General features: G+C 43.9%; 1 protein-coding gene across 3 annotated transcripts in view; it reads right to left on the bottom strand.

Annotated features, from left to right (window-relative positions):
* megf6b (multiple EGF-like-domains 6b) overlaps nucleotides 1–20,783 on the bottom strand; it is a 54,567-nt gene that overhangs the window by 20,256 nt on the left and 13,528 nt on the right. For 2 of the 3 annotated variants that reach the window (XM_047332746.1, XM_035631097.2), the window contains exon 5: nucleotides 4,734–4,856. In XM_047332746.1, coding sequence (XP_047188702.1) covers nucleotides 4,734–4,856 — 123 coding nt within the window. Of the gene's footprint in view, nucleotides 1–426; nucleotides 767–4,733; nucleotides 4,857–20,783 lie in introns of those variants that run through there. The other variant, XM_035631099.2, reaches the window with a different exon arrangement.

Below are 20,783 nucleotides of genomic sequence, written 5' to 3'. Positions count from 1 at the left end.
TCATAATAATATTGACATAATCTGTCGAACGGGTATCTGGTACCTAGCCCTGTTTGTGTAAGCATTACAAAGAGTCTCTCGCGAATCATAGCTCATGTTTTCATGCGCTCTAATCTCTGTTGATGAAAGCGAACCTCCCCTGCTCTTATCAGAGACCAAGTTTTATGGGCAGTGCCAGACAGTGTGTACAAGCAGACTCATTATCGGTGGGTGTGATTAACCAGTCTGGCCGAGCTATGACCCAGCACAAACAAACACACTGACTACTGTATGTCCTACTCTGTATTAAAAAAAAGAAAGAAAAGACGTAGATATATGCACTTGAAAATCAGTTTTAAGTTGTTAAGGTAGGATTTGGAGTAATATTCATTTGTTTGTCCACTAACCTCATCATGCATTCATCTGAATTTTGGCTGCATCACTTACCTGCCGCCAGGTAGCCCTGGTTGTAGCCATGGTAGCCATGGTAACAGTGTGGCCTATAGCAGATTCTCCTGTAGTAAGTGTGCGGATAGTTGGCAGCGGATGTCAGATGACATGCCATCACCTCAAAAGACACAGAGAGGAAAATCCACCATCCTGACGACAAAGCCATGGCTGGAGAACAGTCTCACGACAAATTCAAACTAATATTTTTAACTTTAAAAAAACTTTTTTTTTTTAACATAACAAAGAAAAAATCTATTTTTTCATTAAGGATATTAACTATGGACTATTTGAATTATTGACCAGTTGTTCAGTAAAGATTCCTGCTCTGAAGTAACAGAGTTCTTATGCACTCTGCCTCTGTCTCCCTCTCTGCTTCACCCTCCCATCTACCAAAGCTAAATGTCCAGCACATTAAAGATCCTCCTCCCCCTCTTCCCTTTCCCCCGTGTCTCCACACTCTCCCCCCAAAACTCTCTTACACTAAAGGTGATTTATTCCTTTTTCTCAGTGATTTAATACGTAATGCTAATGTGTGTGCATTTGTGACTGCGTATCATTCGAGTGTTAAGAAAACAAGGAATGTGAACAGACCAACGGATGGGCTGTCTATATTTTTCTTTTGATATTGACATGCATAAAAAAAAAAAATTTAAAAAACCTGCCACCAAAGGAATGCCATATTTGATAAGTGCCAGACGTCAAATCCAGTATTTTTAATCCAAACATCTGAGAAAGGAATGAGCCTTGCAGTGAAATCGTCTATTCAGGAGCTAAGCTCTGCGTTCTCTCATCCGCTGCCAACACATACATCCAAACACGGCAGCAGGATGGCAGCGGCTCTTTATAGAGCTTCTGGAGCACAAAGCATGTTCATGGTCACAATCACTTCCCTCATCCGAACAGAAATGGCCCTCGGAGACCTCTCCAACAGGCAGCGACTATATGAGACTTCTGACTATTCCTCTTCATTAAACCTCCTGTAACGTACACCTGTCCTGTCATTACATCAGGCCACAAGCATCCGAGGTGCACGCGAGCTCAGCCAGACGGGCGGAAACGGAGACAGGTCCTTATTGTGACACAACATGCCAGCGGATTCCATTCTCTGCACATGTCGCACATTAAAATGCATATTTTGTGCAGACAGGAGAACTATGAGGACAGAGGTGCCAGCCAGGCGAGGAAGAAAAGCAGCTCATTATGGAAGACAGACCACAGGCACAGAGCCATAACTGTAAAATAACTCACAGTGAAAAAAAAATGCATCAAGCACCAGAAAAAATGCAGGAGAGAACCTCGCAACGCTGAAATGTTTGTCTTCAAAAAGAAAAACCTTTACAGGAACAGTCCAGTCACAGCGTGAACAAGAGCATACTATACCTGTTGGTTTTGGAAGAGGTTTCTCGCCATTACGACGTGCGGCGTGAACTGGCAGACCATCACTCCCACCTTCACGCTCGTGTTGGTCTGAGCTGTAAAGTTAATTTGGCACGACGGCTAAAATGTTGTCAGCGCTATATGCTGCACTGTGCATTGGCAGGAGTTGACGTTGACCTCTTCCATACCGATCAGGGCCACTTGTTTCAATGCTGCTTATTCATACCAACACAAAAAATCTAAGTGTATTGAGAAAGTGAAATTGAATTTGAGGCACATTGAGCAGGATCTCAAATGTAGGAAACTCTCCACAATGGATTAAATTAAAAAAAAATGTAAAAAAAATTTGTAGCGAACAAAAGATGTATTTGTTCGTATCTGGTCGTTGCCAGCAGTATCGGCATATTAACATCCCGCAGCAGATGTGTTTCATTGAAACAATATCGCGTGCTGCCAAGGAAAGGAATCCCCCCCAAAGTATTATGTGGTTGTGTGTGGTCTGACTCCCCTGAATCACTTATTCTCCACAGCTAACTGAATGGAAGATGTCTCTCATCCAGACTAATATGGGCTTTGCGCTGCGGCCATCCCAGCTTCTGGCCGGCATGAAGAAGGAAAGCCGATCACTCTCTGCAGGCGCTGTACCGCACATGCAGCGATAGCTTAAATATCCACAACATCCATCCAGCTTCTCTTGCCTCTGTTAATAATCTCGCCAATTTCGGACAATTAGGACATAAAAGCTGCGGGGAGCTGTTTTCTTCCCGTGTACACCAGTAGCAGAGGGCACATCGCTGTGAAAGCCAGCTGCGACAACGTTCCCATCAACCCTCCTAATAACCATGACCGGGATCGGTTCTCTCCCTGGTTCCCCCAGCAGACAGCCATGCTGCAAGACACTGTGGCATCTCTCCTCCAGGCTTGGCTGCTGCACAGAGGAATCATTATTCTGATTAGACCAACCGCTCGCAAAGAGTCCATAATCAGAAACATCGAACTGCGACGCAGCAAAAGAAACCTCATGGGAAAATGTGAGGAAGAAGCTCAGTTTGGGGTTCAGCGGTGGTTCAGGGACGCAGGGTGTCAGTGGTACTGCGGTTCCTTTGAGGTAAAACGATCTGGTTGTGATCTTCACCAAGCAAATGAAAGCAAATAAAAGACCAAAAAACCTTTCAACAAGTCCTGTGAATGTCCAGCGTGGTCAGGACACAAACCTTGATCAGAGTCGGTTGAGAGGTAAAAGTAAAACGACACGCCTCCAATTCTGTCTGTGCACATCTGACAAAATAAAATATCATGTTGGTTGTTTTCCAAGTCCATTGAAGGGTTATTGTGTGTAGAAGATATTTATACATGGAGCATTTCAAGAAAACACTATCAGTAATTTTGAACAGCTGATTAATATGAGAAAAGTTGCATCAGAAACATTATCAACAACATCAGGCACAGTATGATAACCAGAAACTCTATACATCACCTGTCAAATCTGGAATCATAATATTATTAATAATATAGATATTATTGGTGGGCTCCATCGATTATATTTGACACTCCAGCAAAGTTGGGAGACTCACAAGAGACACATTTAACATTTACCCATAAAGCAACTTGATATTGTCTTTGATTTCAAATGTATTTGTCATAATCGAAGAAATACAGCTACAGAGCAGCGATTTCTCTCTCTGAGCGACACAAAGACTAATGCACTGATGCTTTTACTTCCATCAGGTTAGACTATGAAAACGCTCTCCAATCTGGTCCACCAAAAAAAACGTTATGTCAGTAACAATTCACTCCGAACTCTGCTGCCCCGGTGCAAACCAAGACCAGAAGAAGAGAACACGTTACACGTTATTCTGAAAGACCTCACAGTGGTTTGCCTGTCAGTTTTAGAATTTAAAAAACCTTTGACTTGTCTTTAAATCACAGCATGGTCTCCACCACGAAGCGCTCAGATGTCGGCATCAGCACCAGCTGACACATCCGATATGTTTCCAATCTGTGAATCAGGACGATCTCTCAGCTCCTCTGGCACAAGTCTGCAGGACGTTTTCATGGTAAATGGTCTTATCAGCCACTCAAAGCGCTTTAAAGGACAAGTCGTATTCACCTGTTCACACACACAGTCATGCAGCGCTCCATCAGCACACCCGTCAGGGGCAATTTACAGTTAAGTCTCTTGCCCAAGGATACTTCGGCATGCGGACTGGAGGACTCTGGGGTTGAACCATCGACCCGCTGGTTGTTGGACAACCAGTTTTACCTCCTGAGCCAGAGTCGACCAGCTGCTCTGAGCCATTGGAGTTTGGTTGAGGTTCTCAGTGCAGCCAAAAGTGATAACAGCTTTAAAAATAACGATTTATGGCAAATATTTATTTATTTACATATTTATTTATCTTTTTTTGGATCCTTATTTTAAAAGTGTTCCATTTCTTCTGATTTATTGCGACTATCATTGTCTTTTGATCTAGTTTTATTTCATTATATTGGTTTGATTTTAAATGATTACTCTTTCAACAAACCTTTTTATACGTTTCATTTCTATCTTTTTACAATTTTTATTCGTCACATGCACCAGTCTCATTCTTTCGCTGTTCACATTTGACTTGTTAGTCGACCAATTTTGTATTAAGCTCACCTGTACTAAAGGTGCTCATATACAAATAAAGTTATTGGAAGATTGAACGCTGATTTTCTGACTTTAAAAAGCTCCTCCAGAGCCACAGGACACAGTTTATTTTGATTTATTCCCATTCTAATTCAAAGTGCTTTAGATAAAATATACACGGCATCGAGACAAATGCAAGAGCGACATAAGACACTAAAAAAAAGCATTTAGGTAGAAATTAAAAAGTCCATGTGCTAAATTCATGGACTGCCCCTTTAAATTGATAAACAGCCCAGCTCCAGTACAACAGCTCACTCACCTCGACATGTTTTGCCGTCTTCGCTCAGTATTTGTCCGGAAGGACACCTGCAGTAGAAACTTCCGATGGTGTTACAGCAGAGAGCCTCACAGCCTCCATTGGTCTCCTCGCACTCATTCACATCTGAGGGAGAGAAACAAGGTTACGTTTATAACCTCCCAATATCTGTCGTTCAAACCGCAGGCGGAAAGAGAAATCAGGAAAACAACGAAAAGTTCAAAACGTGTAAAATGCTTGAGGTTTTGGTTAAAAACACCAGTGGGTTTTGTGTTTTTAAGCAAGAAAGGATGTATCTTCCTTTTCATGCCAGTCTGAAGCTTAAAAGTCCAACATTGGAGACTGTGGAAAATGTTCAAGTGCCTGGAAATTCGTGGGAATTACTGCGGGGAGCTGCGTGTGTTGTTTCCACCCGTAAACCTGTCTCCTCAGAAGTAACTTCAGCGAAGGTGACAGAGGAAAAACACAGAATATATCCAAAACAGAAAAAAAAAATAGTTTGAGTGATAAATCGAGTGCGACAAAGGGAAACGCGCAGCAGTAACGCGTTGTCCTCGCTGCCTCTAACCTTTAAACTTCCTCCAACATGAGCATTGCATCTGTCAGTCGTGCAGGACCTCCAAAACACTTCCACAACAAGTCCCAAGTTTTTTTCCATTTCCTTTCCTCCAGCTACACATGTAGCCAAATCTGTCATCAGCTCAACCAGATAAAATCTTTCCCTTCAGTTCCCAAACTGCACATAATGACTCGGGTCAGATACAGATGCTGACAGTTCAGCGTATGCCATAATTTGAGCAATTAAAATTGGGAATGAAAGGAATACTCTGCGGATTCAGGACACGGATGCACACGGCCTCCATTAATGTTAGATTTTGTTCGTATGGGAGTTTGTCGGGGGAGATTATGCTCACTGCGTAGTTTCAAACCTGATGACATTGGGTTGCTTCACTTGCCATGCCAGTGGAAGGAACATTGGACTGAAAACCGAAAAAGGCCATGGAGAGAATTCGGAGGGAGCATTGACTTGGCACAATCCAGCTTGTAAACCTTCTCCGTGTCCATAAAAGAAGAGAGTTACTGTACAGAGTGAAGAGTGCGGATGCAATGAAAATTGCTTTATAGAGCATTTTTTCCCCCTTTCCAGCTAATGCTGGTCCACGGCGATGCCAGCATTTAACCAGCCAATTAAATGATTTCCCTCTCAGTTGACGACATCTGGAAATGTTCACACCGAAAAATACTGCACTCTCAAAAGACTGTCATGAAAGCTCAACAACATGAAATGCTACTTTATAAATCAAGACTACATTTTATTATACTTTGAAACATAATCCCCGTTAATATATTACACCAATACTTTTCAGCAGGACGAGATAAACTGCAGCTAAAAGATCCAGTCTGGAGAGCTCTCAGATTTGTCATTTTTGGGCACGGCTTCACAAGGAAACCTCCAGACTGAGGGAGACAAGTGATGGTCAGTGAGCGGAGTGCAACCTGGAGTCAAGGGCAGCGGTGAAGACCCTGAGGGGTCCTGTGCTTCTGCAGCACGAGTGTGTTTGTGTGGAGTGTGTGTGTGTGTGTGTGTGAGGACGTCTATCTCCCCCCTGAGGCCGCACACCTGTGTGTCAGCTTGAGACGGGGTCTGACCAGGGTCAGTGTCACGCTCATCACTCTCCACGTCTTTCTGCCCAATGAGCAGGCAGGAATGTTGAACTGCTAGGGGGGGTCAGGAACAGAATGTGAAACAGTGGAATCTGAAGGTCTGCGTTGGATCAATAAAAAGTGGCATGTTTTATTTTTGTATGATGGAAATTGAATTTGCCCATCAGGTATTCCGAGGGGCAGAAGAAGCTCAATTGTATGAAACCAAGAATTGTTCCTTTGTCATGTAATTTGAGGATGTTTGTGTTGTTTTAGTATCTTAAATTACGTTGTCTTCTACAATGAGGACCACATTGGAAATCAATGAATGGTCCCAGAACTCTGCCAAAGAAGACATGAACCAGATTACTGATAATGTGAGGCTGTGGCATGGAAAGGGGAAAAAAAGAGAAACATCCCTTATAGCCACAATAGTCATTTTCCTTAAATGTTAAACCCAGTGACCCCCGTCGACGGGAGTGAGTCTCGGGTGTGAGCAGACGCGACACCCTCGCCTGACTGCAGGGGGCAACGGTGAGATCAGTTTACCACACGTCACCCTCATCCATCCTGCTCATCCGTCCACCAGACTGAGCCTCCAGACGAGTGATCGGACAAAACTAAGGGCACGAAACCAGAGCCGTAGTCTACTTAAAAGAGAGGAGTGTTTTCAGATTAGGACCTTTCCGTCATCATCAGATCACCAAGGTTTCTTCTCTCTGACCCGAGCTTGTGGGGGGGGGCGGTTGAGATGTTTTCCCAAATATCCGATGCCTGAAACAAAGCAGTGTGTCTGCAGCCCAATTTATGGCCCCGGTCAGTGTCAAAGGCCAAGGGTCAGGGTGGAACACATGCAGGGAGAATCGCACGGGACCGTTTCACCATGTGTCCGACATTCATATATATATATGGCAGAAGAATCCTTGTGGTTTATATACCATGGGTCCCTTCTATCAATGCCATCTGTCAGTTCTTCTCTTGATCGATCGATTACGGGTATGGTTTGTTTGTGGACTACTTATTCACTTAGATGAGAAGATTGATACCACTGTCATGTCTGTTCAATATGAAGCCGCCAACAGCTGTTAAGTTTAGCTTGGCGGGATTCAGAGATGCTGGTAAGTGGATTTTATTACTTTCAGACAGAGCAACGCTTGTTTTTCCCAAAATGTCAAACTATTCCTTTAGTCTTTTAGTGTATACAGCAGTTGGAAATAGCAAAAAATTGCCCATTACAAATCCCCAGAGTACAACTAACTGTCCAAAACCAGAAGATATTTAATTCTTACCTATGTTAAACTGATAAAAACAGGTTCTGACATTTGAAGTCTGGAAACAGCAAGTAAATGTTGTTTTTGCTTGATAAATTAATTAAATAACATCTTGTTTTTTATTAAATTTTTACATAGACAACAATTTTAATATTTTATTAGTTATTTAGTTAGTTAGTTAGTTATTTGAATAATAGTTTCAGCACTTAAAAGTATAATGTTGTTTTTGTTGACTGCCAGAGAGGATCTGATTCAGAGTTATACCATGAATCAGAAAAATGTCTAGAAAGTTTTCCAGAACATTCAGGCGAGGAAAGACGCCTGGGCAGAGCACGCACTCGCTCACCGATAATCTGCCGCAGATTTTCCCGCCGTATTCTCACAAGGGCTCAATCGGACATTTTCTGGAAATTTAGCTATAAGGGCTGTCAGGAAGAGTCCGGAAAATGTCCAGACTTCAGTGGATGTCTGAAAGCAGATTAAAACTCAGTCTCCTTCCCTGCATGTGTGAAGGTGGAGTTTCTCTACATTGTTCTACGAAGTCAACAAATTATCAACCACGTTATTATGAGCGAGAGCCAGATGCTCTCGGCACTATTGTGTCTTCTTGAATTCTGAAAAACAAAAACATGCCTGTAAATTGGGTAAAAAGAAGTGAATTTCCCTGTTGTAGACACACTGTTCCAACGCAATCAGATGAAGAAATGCAAAATAAAAAGCTCCACCGAAGCTTTTGATTGTGTTTCGGCGAGTTCAGCTGCAGCAACGCTCCGGGTTTACATTCCTCCGCTGTATTGTGTGACTTCCTGTGATAAGGATGACCGCCACTGCTCCCAGGAGGACGACGGCGCTGATGATTCGGCAGACTACAAGGGGCTAAGACTGGGCCAACGAAAACCCCCGGACCGCTGATATCATCTCTGGAGGGTCATGGGCCGGAAAATTGCAGCATTCATCGGGGATCGGGAGGTGGGGGGAGGAGGGGGGCAGGCGCCGAAGATAGCACTAACCTGTTTCCTTTTAGTGCCCTGATCTAAAAGCCTGCTGGTGTAATAGTGTACTCCGCTAGTGTTCGTTCCTGGTTGCATTCCCTACAGTGCTCACAGCTGCTTTCATTTACCAGGTGCTATAAAGACGGGGATCGGCTCGCGGCCCCGTGAGACATGGTTGAGTCAGAGGTTTCATTCGGATGATGACTCAGGGGAGGACTTCTCTAACCTGTCCTGCACATGTGGGGACTGGTGGTGGGACAGAGTCAACATCTTGTCTGACTGACAAACTCACCGTCTGCGAACTGGAACTGACAATTTACTTCACACTCTCTCGCAGGAAACTCATCCCTCACCTTTGACCCCCAGTAAAACTGGCCGTGAAAATGTTTAAAGTAGAGGACACGTTCGCCTCTATTCCGTCTGATAGGCCGCGCCGCAGGGCTCCCTGCCAGAGAGTCAAGTGAAATATGCTCACGCGAAGCTCACGGCGGTTATTACAGAAGTTATTTCATGAACTCCATAACTCCTCGTGGAATTTGACGGATATTCAGCTCCAGAGTTGGATATAATAAGATTCCCACAAATACATTGAAAATGTTTTATGCAGGCAATACCTCTGCAGGTTGGGTCATTATGTCTCCGTGTTGTAAGTACTTTAGTTCTCAAGTTTCCTTGTAATGCGTGTCGGTGCTATGTGACTTTACAGGTAGACTGCAGGCGAACAAGAGCAGCGGCGACGATGAGTCCTCACTTTTGTACCAGGTGAACTCAGATGAGGCAACGACACTGTAAAGATTAGTCAAATAAGTAAGATATACTAGGTACTTTTACAATTGTGTACATTTCCTTCAGGAGCCAAAGCCTTTTGTTTTAAAAGAAGGACTCGATCGAAGTTGATTAAAACGGATACACAACAGGCACTAAATGTATTTACAACTGCAGGAGAAAACTATTTGATGGGTGATGTGACACAAAACTCAAAAGTGCATGAAATCCTTTCTTTCCTTCTCCTCCATCAGCTCAAGCTCAACGTCGCCCCCTGCTGCATCACCATCGGCCCACATGTTCGGGTGTACGTTCATGAAGTTGACACAGTTCTGTTCAGCCCTGCTCTCGCTCTTTATGACACTAAAACGCGGCTGCCGTCATAATTCACGGGCGAAAAAAGACCACACCTTTCCTGTCGGAGTGCCTTTTCTAGTAACACATCCTTCACTCTGGTTCACCACACGAACTCACACAAGAAAACTGTGTGTGCCGTGAATGAAGCGTCCCTTGTCCGGTCTGATGCGTCCACGGTGCCAGTTTTGGCCACGAGTTTCTTCCTGGAGCCGTGTAATTGTGGTCAGCGTGGCAGCTGAGTTGTTGTTAAGTGGCACATTCATTCGGACATGGTGTGGCTCTCCTGGAACCTGAGACGCTAAAAGAAAACATGTCCTTTTAATGACAAAGGCCAAACCCCACTCAGACCTCTATGATGGGACGTTTTACGACGCCGGTACCTCAATTTCCAGACCTCTAATGTTTCCATGAAGTCATTAACAATCTGTCTCACGTTGAGGGTGAGTGAAGGGTGTTACAGTAAAGGCAATAAAAGCACTTTCATTTCCTTTTTTTTTTTTTAATATTCCTTTAAAGACAAGTACAATTAGACAGTAACCACACACACCTCAGCGGTGAGGCTAAAGCTGAAAAGACCTACATGCTCTTATCACGCTACATGAACTCAAACTGTGTTGATGTCAACAGAAAACAACTCCTCGAAGTTGATAATGAACCAATTATTCATTCAACAAAAAAAGACTGCCGACTATTATGATAATCAACAACCATTTAAATCATTTCCGAAGCAGAACGCCATTCATTTGATGGTTCCAACTTGTTTCCTTAGTCTCATATATTTTGGGGGGTTTTGAACTGTTGGTGCCGAAAAGATATTTGAAATATTGTAATGGACATCCTTCACTGTTTGTCTGATGTTTTACTGATCAAGCAATTAATCAAAAAAGAATTGTTAGCTGCAGCCCTCGTCTTCTGCAGATCTTGGTAAAATTCAGATTTTCAAAACCCCGTTGCAACATTTTGGTAAATACAACGGGAGGAAGGGTAAATACATCTTCGGGTGTTTTTTGCTTTCTTCACAGTTTGCTGTGGTGTTTGTCTCCCGCTCTATATTTCTCACGTGAAAACGCAGATGAGCACAGTCTAATAAATGTTCTGCTTATCAGTCCATTGAAACACGTGTATGTTGTTGTTACTCGGCTCTTCTTCCCAAGGCAAGTGTTGACAAGAAGCCAGAGACTAGCAGCAGAATGTGGTGCTGAGAGAAACGCTGACTTGTCTCTCGGGTAAAAAATATCAATCAAGCGACTCCGCAGTCTCGGCGCAGCTTATTACCCTGACAACTGAGCCTTTAAGTTTTATTATTTGTGCATGTTTGGCCACAAGGGAACTGTGTGCGACATCAAAGAGACTAAAATCCAGCGTTTGAGTTTGTTTAGTGAACGTTCTGCTCTTCTGAGCCCTCGAGGCCTCTAATCCCTGTTTTGATGATCCATTTCACTGCACTGCGAGGTAAGCTTATAAGTGTGTGTGTGTGCATACATGTACAGAATGTATGTGTTTGAGCACCGTGCAGGTACTGATGTATATTTTTATGTTATGGCACATCCCATCCGTAGGAGCCGGCTGCCTCTCATTCCTGTAAGCTTATACATTTTTGCCCTCGTCTTCTCTACCGACGACTGTGGAGGCCATAACTCAGAAACCTCCTACTGCAAATCCAAAAGTGTTGCATACCGATGAAGACGATCCCAACGTTCTTTCGCAGCGCTGTTTTGACTGTTTTGCCACATGATATGATGGAGAGTGTCTGAAAGAGCCATAGGACTTGTTGCTTCAGAAGTCTGTGGACGGCCAAAGGTTTCTGACGACTGTCAATCACTTTTACTGTCAGCATGGGTTACAGGCTGTTACCCGAAAAAGAAAGAAAAAAAGTAGGCCAACTGCAGCTGCACGAACCTATGCATGTATCCAGAATTACAATTTGTGGCCTACATAAATGAACAGGAGGAACAAATACCTCAGGGACCTCGGGGCACTGCCCTCTGACCCTTAGCGTGTGCTCGGTCTCTGCTCTACCTGCCGGGACCCGTCTTTGACCGAGCAGGTCTGAGTGCCTGGGACAACACACGGAGACCAGCAGGAATCCAAAAATGACTTGTTGTGAGATTTGCCGCACTGGCATGCAAAGGGCCCGAGCAGACGGAAAGTAGCCAGGAGCCATTTACCTAGGGGGCAAAAGGTGGCAGATACATGACAGATCGTCATGCTCAAGGTGTACGGGGGGGGGCTCGGATTATTGCTTCGCATGCTCAAATGTGACACGACATGGTTCTACACTTCACAGCTGAAAGGAACAGCAGACAAATTCATAACCCCGCCCCCCAGGTGAGGTTCAAGGACAGTGGGGATACACAAGCACATCGGGGCGATACGGTGCAGTAGCTGGTACTACTTTTAATAATATAACAACAAAATGGATAGGATAGATAGATTCCCTGAAAGAGCACAGCAGTCTCTGCCAAACTCTGACTGAAATGTAATGTGTCCACAGGAGGATTGCCAGTGAAGCAGTCTGAGATTAAGACTGGATAAACCACAGTAGTAAGCCTCAAATCACAGTCTGATTTTTTTTTAAAAACTAAAAAAACTTGACGTGTGAAAGTCGACGGAACCCGTCTCATTACATTCGTTTTGATAAGCATCAGCTTTTCACGCCTCACAAAACATCAGCAAGACTCTGGCTGTGCACTGAAAAAGAAAGTGCTCTCCGGCTCCCATATGGAGATAATACGCGGAGGAGATAATGTCATGGAGGGAAAATCCGAGATTAGAAGCGAAGTGTTTGGCTCCGTGGAATACACGCAGAGCTGATAAGAAGGAACAAAGCCAGAAGAGGCAGATTGAGTCAAATCAGGGGGAAGATATGGAAGTTTCCGTGACCTAAAAGGTAGCAAAGATAAGGAGAAGGGTCCACCGACACAATCAAGGGATCAGTCCACACTGATTACTCCTCTAATTGTATTTTGCAAACTCTTGTCACTGCCAATTTGCACAAACTTGATGCCCTCGCCCCCAGCGTGACCAGGCGGGACCTTTCACCAGGGAATGCTGTAAAGAGCCTAATGAGACAGGGTGGGAGCCCGGTCTCGCCGCAATTACGGGAGATTAGGGTGCTGCGCCGGACGCATTGGCAGGTAGGTGGGCGAGGACGTACCCCACCCTCCGACTGCAACGCACTCCCTCTCATTAGGGATGACTGCACAGACACGGGGCTGCTCTCGCTCCCGTTGTGAGGCCACAGCGCCTGACAATATTCCAGGAAAGGACAGAGGACACGAGAAGAGGAAAGACCGGCCGACTTTTAGGATTCATGCATCAAGGGGAATAAAATGTAAAAAAAAACAAAAAACTCACCTTTCACAATGTTATTTTTTTTGGGGGGGGGGGGGGGGGGGTTCACCCAAAATTCAGATTCAGACAACATTAGTACAATTAAGTCGATCAGAAGAGAAAATCAATAAACAATAACATTAGAAACTTTTTCTGGGAAACAAATTTATGTTTACATAAAGTGTTACTCCCTAAAATGCTTTGTGTTCATCCTCAAAGAGTGACAACCATATTGAATTCATGGACTTCATTTTGAATACTGTAACACATTGTTTACAACCGTGTTTTATTAGCTTGTAGTTGTCTTCTTACCTGCCATCGCCTGGGATTTACTGTGCTTTTGTACATGTTACTGCCAAATGTCAGTAGAACAATAGGAGACTGGCGGCAGGACTGTGTGTCGCACGTGCATCAGACAAACAGAACTAAAAGCGACTGCAGTGAGGATTTGCACCTTTTTCTTTTTCATAATTTAACCAAAATATGTTTGTGTTTTTGAGAGTCACTAATTTCAGATTTTTTTTTTTGAGGACCAAATGATTGACCCATCTTTCAACTAATGAATTCATTTGGCAGATAATCATTAGTTACAGCCTAAAAAGAATGGTAAAGTATTAAACCAAAAACAAATATCAAATAGAGTTCAGGACAAAAGGTCAAAGTTTGTTTGGGAAAATATTTTCTAGTTCCCCCAGCAGTGACTACATCTCCACTCCTCTGTCTCAGCTGCTCTGGAAGTCACGCTATGCTCACTGCTGACAATGCTCAAAGAAAGGGATTAAACCTCCAACTGGCAGAAAGAAAAACCTGGAAAAACTTTATGGCTGGTGGGGGAAATTGTGTTTTTTTTTTTTTTAAAACCATCAAAAGTAATGAAAAGAAAGTTAACGCCTCACCAGACCACCTGTCTCCTCTCATAGTCATTTTTCACCTTCAGTTTGCATTTATAAGGTCAGAGCCCACGACGTCGTAATTCTCCCCAAATAAACGTAAAAGAGCAGACTTCAACCTGTTCACGGCCATTTTAGCCGTAGCCTGTGAAACCCATCAGAGAGGGAAAAGGGAAACCCGGAGAATGATTTAGACGGCCGCTGATCTTTCAAGGCATTTACGATCACATTATCAGCCATTTAATTTTTTAAAACATTTTCTCTCCCACTTGAAAATATGCACTTAAAAGTATTACAACCAGATTCGGAGCAAATGTGGAGATCATTATGCGATGGTCGTATAACCTAACGCCCTTTTGACCCCTCGGTGGAGGATGGACTCACCAATGGTGTGTGACAAACTGCCGCAGCTGGCCAACTCACAGCTTCACTATCTCACGGTTTGAAGATCTCACGGCTTTACAGTCTGTCGTGCTCGCATGCAGCTCGGGGTTTGCCCGCCGAAATGGAAGGTAATCAGGTGAAGTAAGGGCGAGCGTCACAAGCCTTTGAACCCAGGGCGACACGTCCCGGTTCTGATGTACAACGTGAGAACACAGGGAAGAGAATGTAAAAGATGTGATATTCCTGGAATCATTTCTATGATGAAGACAAAAAGTAGATTTGCACGCGCACAGACAAACACCGACGCAAACGTCTCACAATTTGTCACCACACACCAACAAGTAAGCGTTTGCTTCTCTCGCCGCTCCGTCTTCAAAGAAGACATGACAACACTGGCTAATCATGACAACAGCATCATGTTCCACGTCAATGCTGAAGCAGAGAGTCTGTCCCATCTCCCCCAGCAGGCATGTGTCTTTCATTTCTGGGGAACTTCCCCACTTCCTAAGTGCTCAGTCAGCTCAGCGTGGAGGTTTCTCAAATGTTTTTCTTGATCGCAAGCGAAAAAAAAAAAAAAAAGGTTCAATGGGACCGAGAGTTCAGGGATTTATTTTTACAATGGGGAGGGTCCCGAGGCCGGTACACTGAAAGCACCTCTCTCATAACATTCCTCAGACATGAAGGGAGCAGATACACTCCATATTTAGCCAAATCAGGTTTCCTTCACTAATCAACTGACGGTCAAGCTTGCACTGCTGCCAGGGTGAGAGGCATGTGTGAAATGGTTTCTCCATCTGGCAAAGGGATTGTTCCTTTTTCTACATCATGACCCCGTGTGGACCTGCAGCCCCCTGAACCTGACAGACACCATCTGTGTCACCGCTGCTCCCTCCCGTCACTGTCGGTCTCTACGCGACTTGATGGGCAACAGTGATGTCGTGTCGCTTCCCTGCTGTTCATAACCACTGAATCCAGCTGTGGGTGTTCCAGCCCGATCGGAAATAGACACAGACTGGGTCCACATGCCGGCTTGACCCCTGACCTTTCTGCTCCCCCCGCGCTCTTGGCGCAGAAGGAGACAGAAAAAGGTCACACACATCAGCTGCATTAATCACAGTAACACTAATATAATCACTGGTGATCTTCCTCTTTGAAAAGCCTGAAATGATAAGCAAACGGCACATCATTGCTTTGTGGAATCCAAATAACACTTTTAAACTCCTGTCCCACGTGACACTAATGTGTTGACTGGGGTTTGACATCTGTGAGGCAAGAACCACCCACATTTAGCTTTAATGTACCACAGTGGTTACTATGACTAAGCAAACCTTGCATGCATGACCGAAAGAAAAACCCCAAGCAGGAGAGAGATCATTTATCAGCGGTTACAGCACAGGGGTGACAAAGAGGCAGGTCACAACAGGCTGCCGGACTGTAGGTCTGAGGAAAGACCTCTGCTGAACTTTAATTGTAGAGCAGGAGATTTATTAGAGTAGGAACAGAGGCACTGCAAAGAGCAACATCTGAAATCGGCGTCGCTCACTGGGTGCTGTAGACGAAAAACTCATCTCTGCCTTTAAGATAAATCAAAGCACATGCCTTCAAGGCACATGAAACATTCAGCACAATGAGGAAAGACGGTGAGAGACGGACAGAAGCAAACAGAAAGGGGATGTAGGTCGACTGCTCTGCCTACTTTTGAACTGCACAACAATGACCTTTCTTTTGTAAAGTCAGTTTTTTAAGACTTTTTTTTTTTTTTAAAATTCAGTTCCTCATCCAGACGACCCCAAAAGTGTGTGCACATCAAAGGTTGCGTAGCACTCAACAAGTGTCCTTGAACGAGACAATGAATTCTCACAATAGCTCCTGGGTGTCTGACCTGACCTTGAAACCAACCGTCCCACTGAACAATGCAGCCCAAGGCAAAGCTGTGTAGTGACGGAGGAACTGTTCAGATCCTTTGCTCTGGCAAAAGTGAAAATACTTGTGTAAAAAAAGGACATTTAAGTTATTTAATAAAGGTATAGACCAGAAAATTTCTCTAAGGTATCAAAAGTAAAATCAGTCATACAGTCTATCATGTGATTACTGGGTTGTGACGGATACATTTTACTGGTGTAAGCTGGTCACGGTGCAGATAATCATTTAGTTGTGTTTTGTGGTTCATCTCCAATGATACATTACATTTTACAAGCTTATATATTTTACACGTGAAATTGCTATATGGAAAATACTTTCAACTCCAGACAACACACAAAACTAGGGAAGTGCAGTATTATAAAATATTATATTACATGTTATAATATGATACAAAAGTAATATATGTAAGTAGAGTTATTTAGTAGCATGAACTGGAAATAATGAAATATTTAAAAAAGCACTTTGGTGAAATATATGAGTAAATGTACCAGGTTATCTTCTACTTATTTTCTACTTTCTACTTATAACGCAGCACCTGTGACACGGCTTGTTCGTTGTGGTACATCAGTGTGTTCCCACTGTGTCCTTTCTCAGCACCTGAACTGCTCGACTGTGGAGGGTTCACTTCATGCTCCGACGGGCTCCAAAGACATGACTAACCTTATTATTTAGAGCTTCAGTCAACTGTTTATAAGCCCACATAAAAACGCGATATCATACTCAACTGAGTCTTAATCTTTCTAGAAAAAAGGCTCCATAACTTCCATCTCTGCCCTCAAATGTGTGGTCAGATCTTTAAAAAAAGAAATGTGTCTCAAAAAATGTAATTTCACAGAAAAAAAATCTGATGTGCTGAAAATGTATTGCATATTTGCTGTGATTTGTTGTCTTTAAAACGAGTAGTTTACATTCACGTCTTTCAAGAAATGTAGTGAGGACGTGATGTATTTGATCAGAATGATCACATTTTTAGGTTACGGCCGAAAAAAATGCTTTGTGAGGGCACAGTGTAATGCAATTCCCTCCAGGCATTTCGTAGGTATCACGTCCTCACGGATGTGATGGATGTGAGGTCACATTGACCCTGACCTTTGACCAGGAAAATCTAATCAGTTCATCCTCGAGTCCAAGTGAACACATGCCAATTTTCCCTCGCGGCGTTCCTCCCGAGATATCACGTTGACAAGAAAAGGGGGCGGCCAGACGGACCGACAACCCCGAAAACATAACGCCTCCAGCCATGGCTGACGCCAGCGTGAAGTCACGGAAAAAAGAAAAAAATTTGACTTGTTGGTGGAGGAATTTCTTTTCAGACGGCGTGATGTACTCACATTTACACCGACTCAAGGAAGCGCTTCGGACTTTCCTGTGAGCAAGCCTGGGAGCCTGCTTTGAAGCATTACAGAATTATGATAATGATAGCCATCAGTGGAGAGTCTGTCTTGAGTGATGCCTGAAACAAGCTGGCCCTCCTGGCAATACAATGGCTCCAAACACAGCCAAGATATGAGCTTATGGTTCAGAAAAAAGAAAAAAAAAGACAGAAAATTACTGTAACAGAGAAAGAGCTCTTTCAGTAAAACATGTCACAGTTTGGGATCCTGACATTATCAACAAACAAAAGCCAATGAAGTATGTCGGGGAAGGAATATACAGTGTTTTTTGCCCCTCTGCTATCAAGGATAAGACTTTGGCATTACCGACCCCTGATATTTGCGTCTAACAATATAGTTATTGCACACTCCATCAGTTTGATGTTTTCCTCAGAACAGGACACGCGAGGCAGGTTTAAGAGATTCAAAGATTCTTGAGCTAAGTCGGTAAAGTTTCGTGTTACAGCGATTGTCTGCCTGCACTTTCTGCTCATCCGTCTGTTTGTCTGCGGCTGAGCCCAGATGTCAGCTGGTATGAAGACATCTGCCCTGCCAGAGGTCTAAAAGCCTTGGAGGCTGTTGATCCCAGAGGATACCACTTGTCTGCTGATGACAGGCTGGATACCGAGTACATCAGGCACAGACAAGGCGGAGAGTTTTAAGAAGGACCTCAGAGCAAAAACAAAAACATCATCACAGATACTGCTGCCTTCACAAAAACAGTGGCCTGTTCCCTAATACGTTTGATATCTAATATAAAGATGGCGTAACCCTCAAATCTGGTCAAGTCAAGTCTTAAATATTTCTCTATAAGAATAAATATCTATGAGTTAATGAGTTTAACACTGGAAAAAAAATCAATCTGCTTCATCAAGGCTGTGCGGGTGTTATTTGATCAGATTCCATTGACGGTGACCAAACAACAAGCCCAAAACTGTCATCACGTTTAGATTCGAATGCTGCTACATTACATCATCCTCTTTCCAACTAAGCTCCACCCACTTTGAAGTCAAAGCTCGGGAAAGACTTAAGATACTGAAAATCTCTCATATGAAATAAACTAAATTGCTGTATCTTCACGTATGAAGAACGCAGCAAATAAAGCCCCTCCGGACTTCAAGGCACGTCTGAAAGCATCTGAAGTAAGTCACCAACTAACTGGGAAAGTTTTTTCTTGGACCTTATAATACTTTGTTGAATAACTAATACCATCAAATGTGATAGCATGTCTCTTTGATAGACCTGCTGCCACCAGGACAGTAGTCTACACATGTACAACGACTCATCGTCTGAGGTCTCCATCAGTCATGTCAAATTATGCAACCTTTAAACGAGCTAATCTGTCATAATGTCTGACAATCGTGTCTGATACGGTTTGGGAAGTTCAGGGAAAATCACTGTCTTTGAAGGCACTCGAGGAGCCTCCAGGCACCAGCCATTGTTTCACTACAGGGTTAAGGCACAAAAAAAGGAATTAGCGTCTCATACATCACAATGCTACTGAAAAGAAAAACAGATGACAGCCTCGTGCAACTAGTGCGAGCACGGCGCTTATTGGCCCCTTTGAACGACGCAAACACACACACACACCAATTGTTGTACACAAACACGGACGAACCACATCAAAAGCGCACCGAGGCGACGCGGTGACACGCGATCGCAGAGGAATGCTGCCGAGAGCTGTCTGAGGTGATTCGATGATGGGTGAATCTTTGTGGTTCCGCACGTTTTTGTCCTCGACTGCAACACACTCGCCGCCGTGGCTTCGGCCCTTACGTTGACATGACGGGAGAACAAGCAGTGACTGACAGCTGTATGGAGCGTGTGGACCGCAGCCATAACTGAATTATAACATCGGCTTGTGAGAGTGCCGCGCACGACCACTAAGGTTATTTATCCAGGGCTGAAGAGAGTGACAGCCTAACAAGAAAACGGTATGTGTCTGGCCACCGCAGAGTGTTCTTCATTATGTCTGAACAATATATCAGAGCCGTCACTCAATGAACTGCTCTCTCACCGACGATCCACTTTGCTCTCCGCCTGCAGCTATTGCCATTGCCCTCAGGACTCTTGACTCTGATGTGACCTGCATTTGGCCCATGCAGGACCTCAAAAAACTAAAAAAAGGGACACAGCTGTGTGAGTTATCCCGCCTGCGTCCGACTCCCAACGTCCCAAAGTGTTGCCCTTGGTCAGGCGGAGTCACGCGCAGCCCCACACCCTTCGTCCCGCAGCCCATTCATTGCCAATCACAGGGCAATATAACTGCCAGAGTGTTTACAGACTGATGGCCTCAAATAGACGGGAGGATTCAGGGTGTGGGGGTCTGCTGCATAGCTCTACACCAGCGTGGGCCCCTAGGTGCCCATTGATGACAGCTATCATTCACAGTGCAAAACAATGCTGGTAGATCGCAGTGACAGGGAGAGGGGTTGCTGATGTCTGCACTGATATCAAACAGTATCACCCAGAGGCATCCTGGGAAGAAAAAATTGAAAGGGTTGGATTGATTGTTGCCATGATTGGATTCATAGTCAGTTGAGTGAATATGAAAGAAATGTTGACAAAGATCTGCACAACAACTAAAGCAATGACGATGAAAAATAAAAGAAAGAATTTTACCAAAGTTCAAGTCCCGTCCTTTAATTGGCTTTAAGCAAGCCGGGCTTCTTCAGTGGGGGATGTACAGTAGATGAGGAGGACAGTGTGTGTTGACCGTATACAGGGTCGAGATTAAGGCAAAAGGCCAGAACGAATCTGTCTCAAGACAAACTCTTCATACTACAAGTGTTGATGTTTTCGAGCCTGCCTCCCCTCTTCATGCACACTGCAAGAGGGTGAAGTGAAACCTGACGTCTCACACCAGGGAAACAAGTGTCGGAAAACAACACTTTTACGTCCGTTATTTACGGTCTGCTTGATATGTTAAAATGAGAACATAAATAAAAAGTTGCAAAATGTGGCAGGAGGATTTGCAAAGCTGCTTGAGTTTCAACAGCGATGCAGATTCTCTAAAGCCAAAACTGCAGGGAACAGACGTGTTTTCATTTGATAAGATTTAATTATCTATTTAGGTTGTGTTAAAAGTGTTTTTTTCTTCCAATAATTTGTTTGACATGTT

This window comes from Scophthalmus maximus, chromosome 6 (genome assembly GCF_022379125.1).
Source record: "Scophthalmus maximus strain ysfricsl-2021 chromosome 6, ASM2237912v1, whole genome shotgun sequence".
NCBI lineage: Eukaryota > Metazoa > Chordata > Actinopteri > Pleuronectiformes > Scophthalmidae > Scophthalmus > Scophthalmus maximus.
Note: the sequence above shows the minus strand (reverse complement) of the source record. Positions and strands in the feature narration are given on the sequence as shown.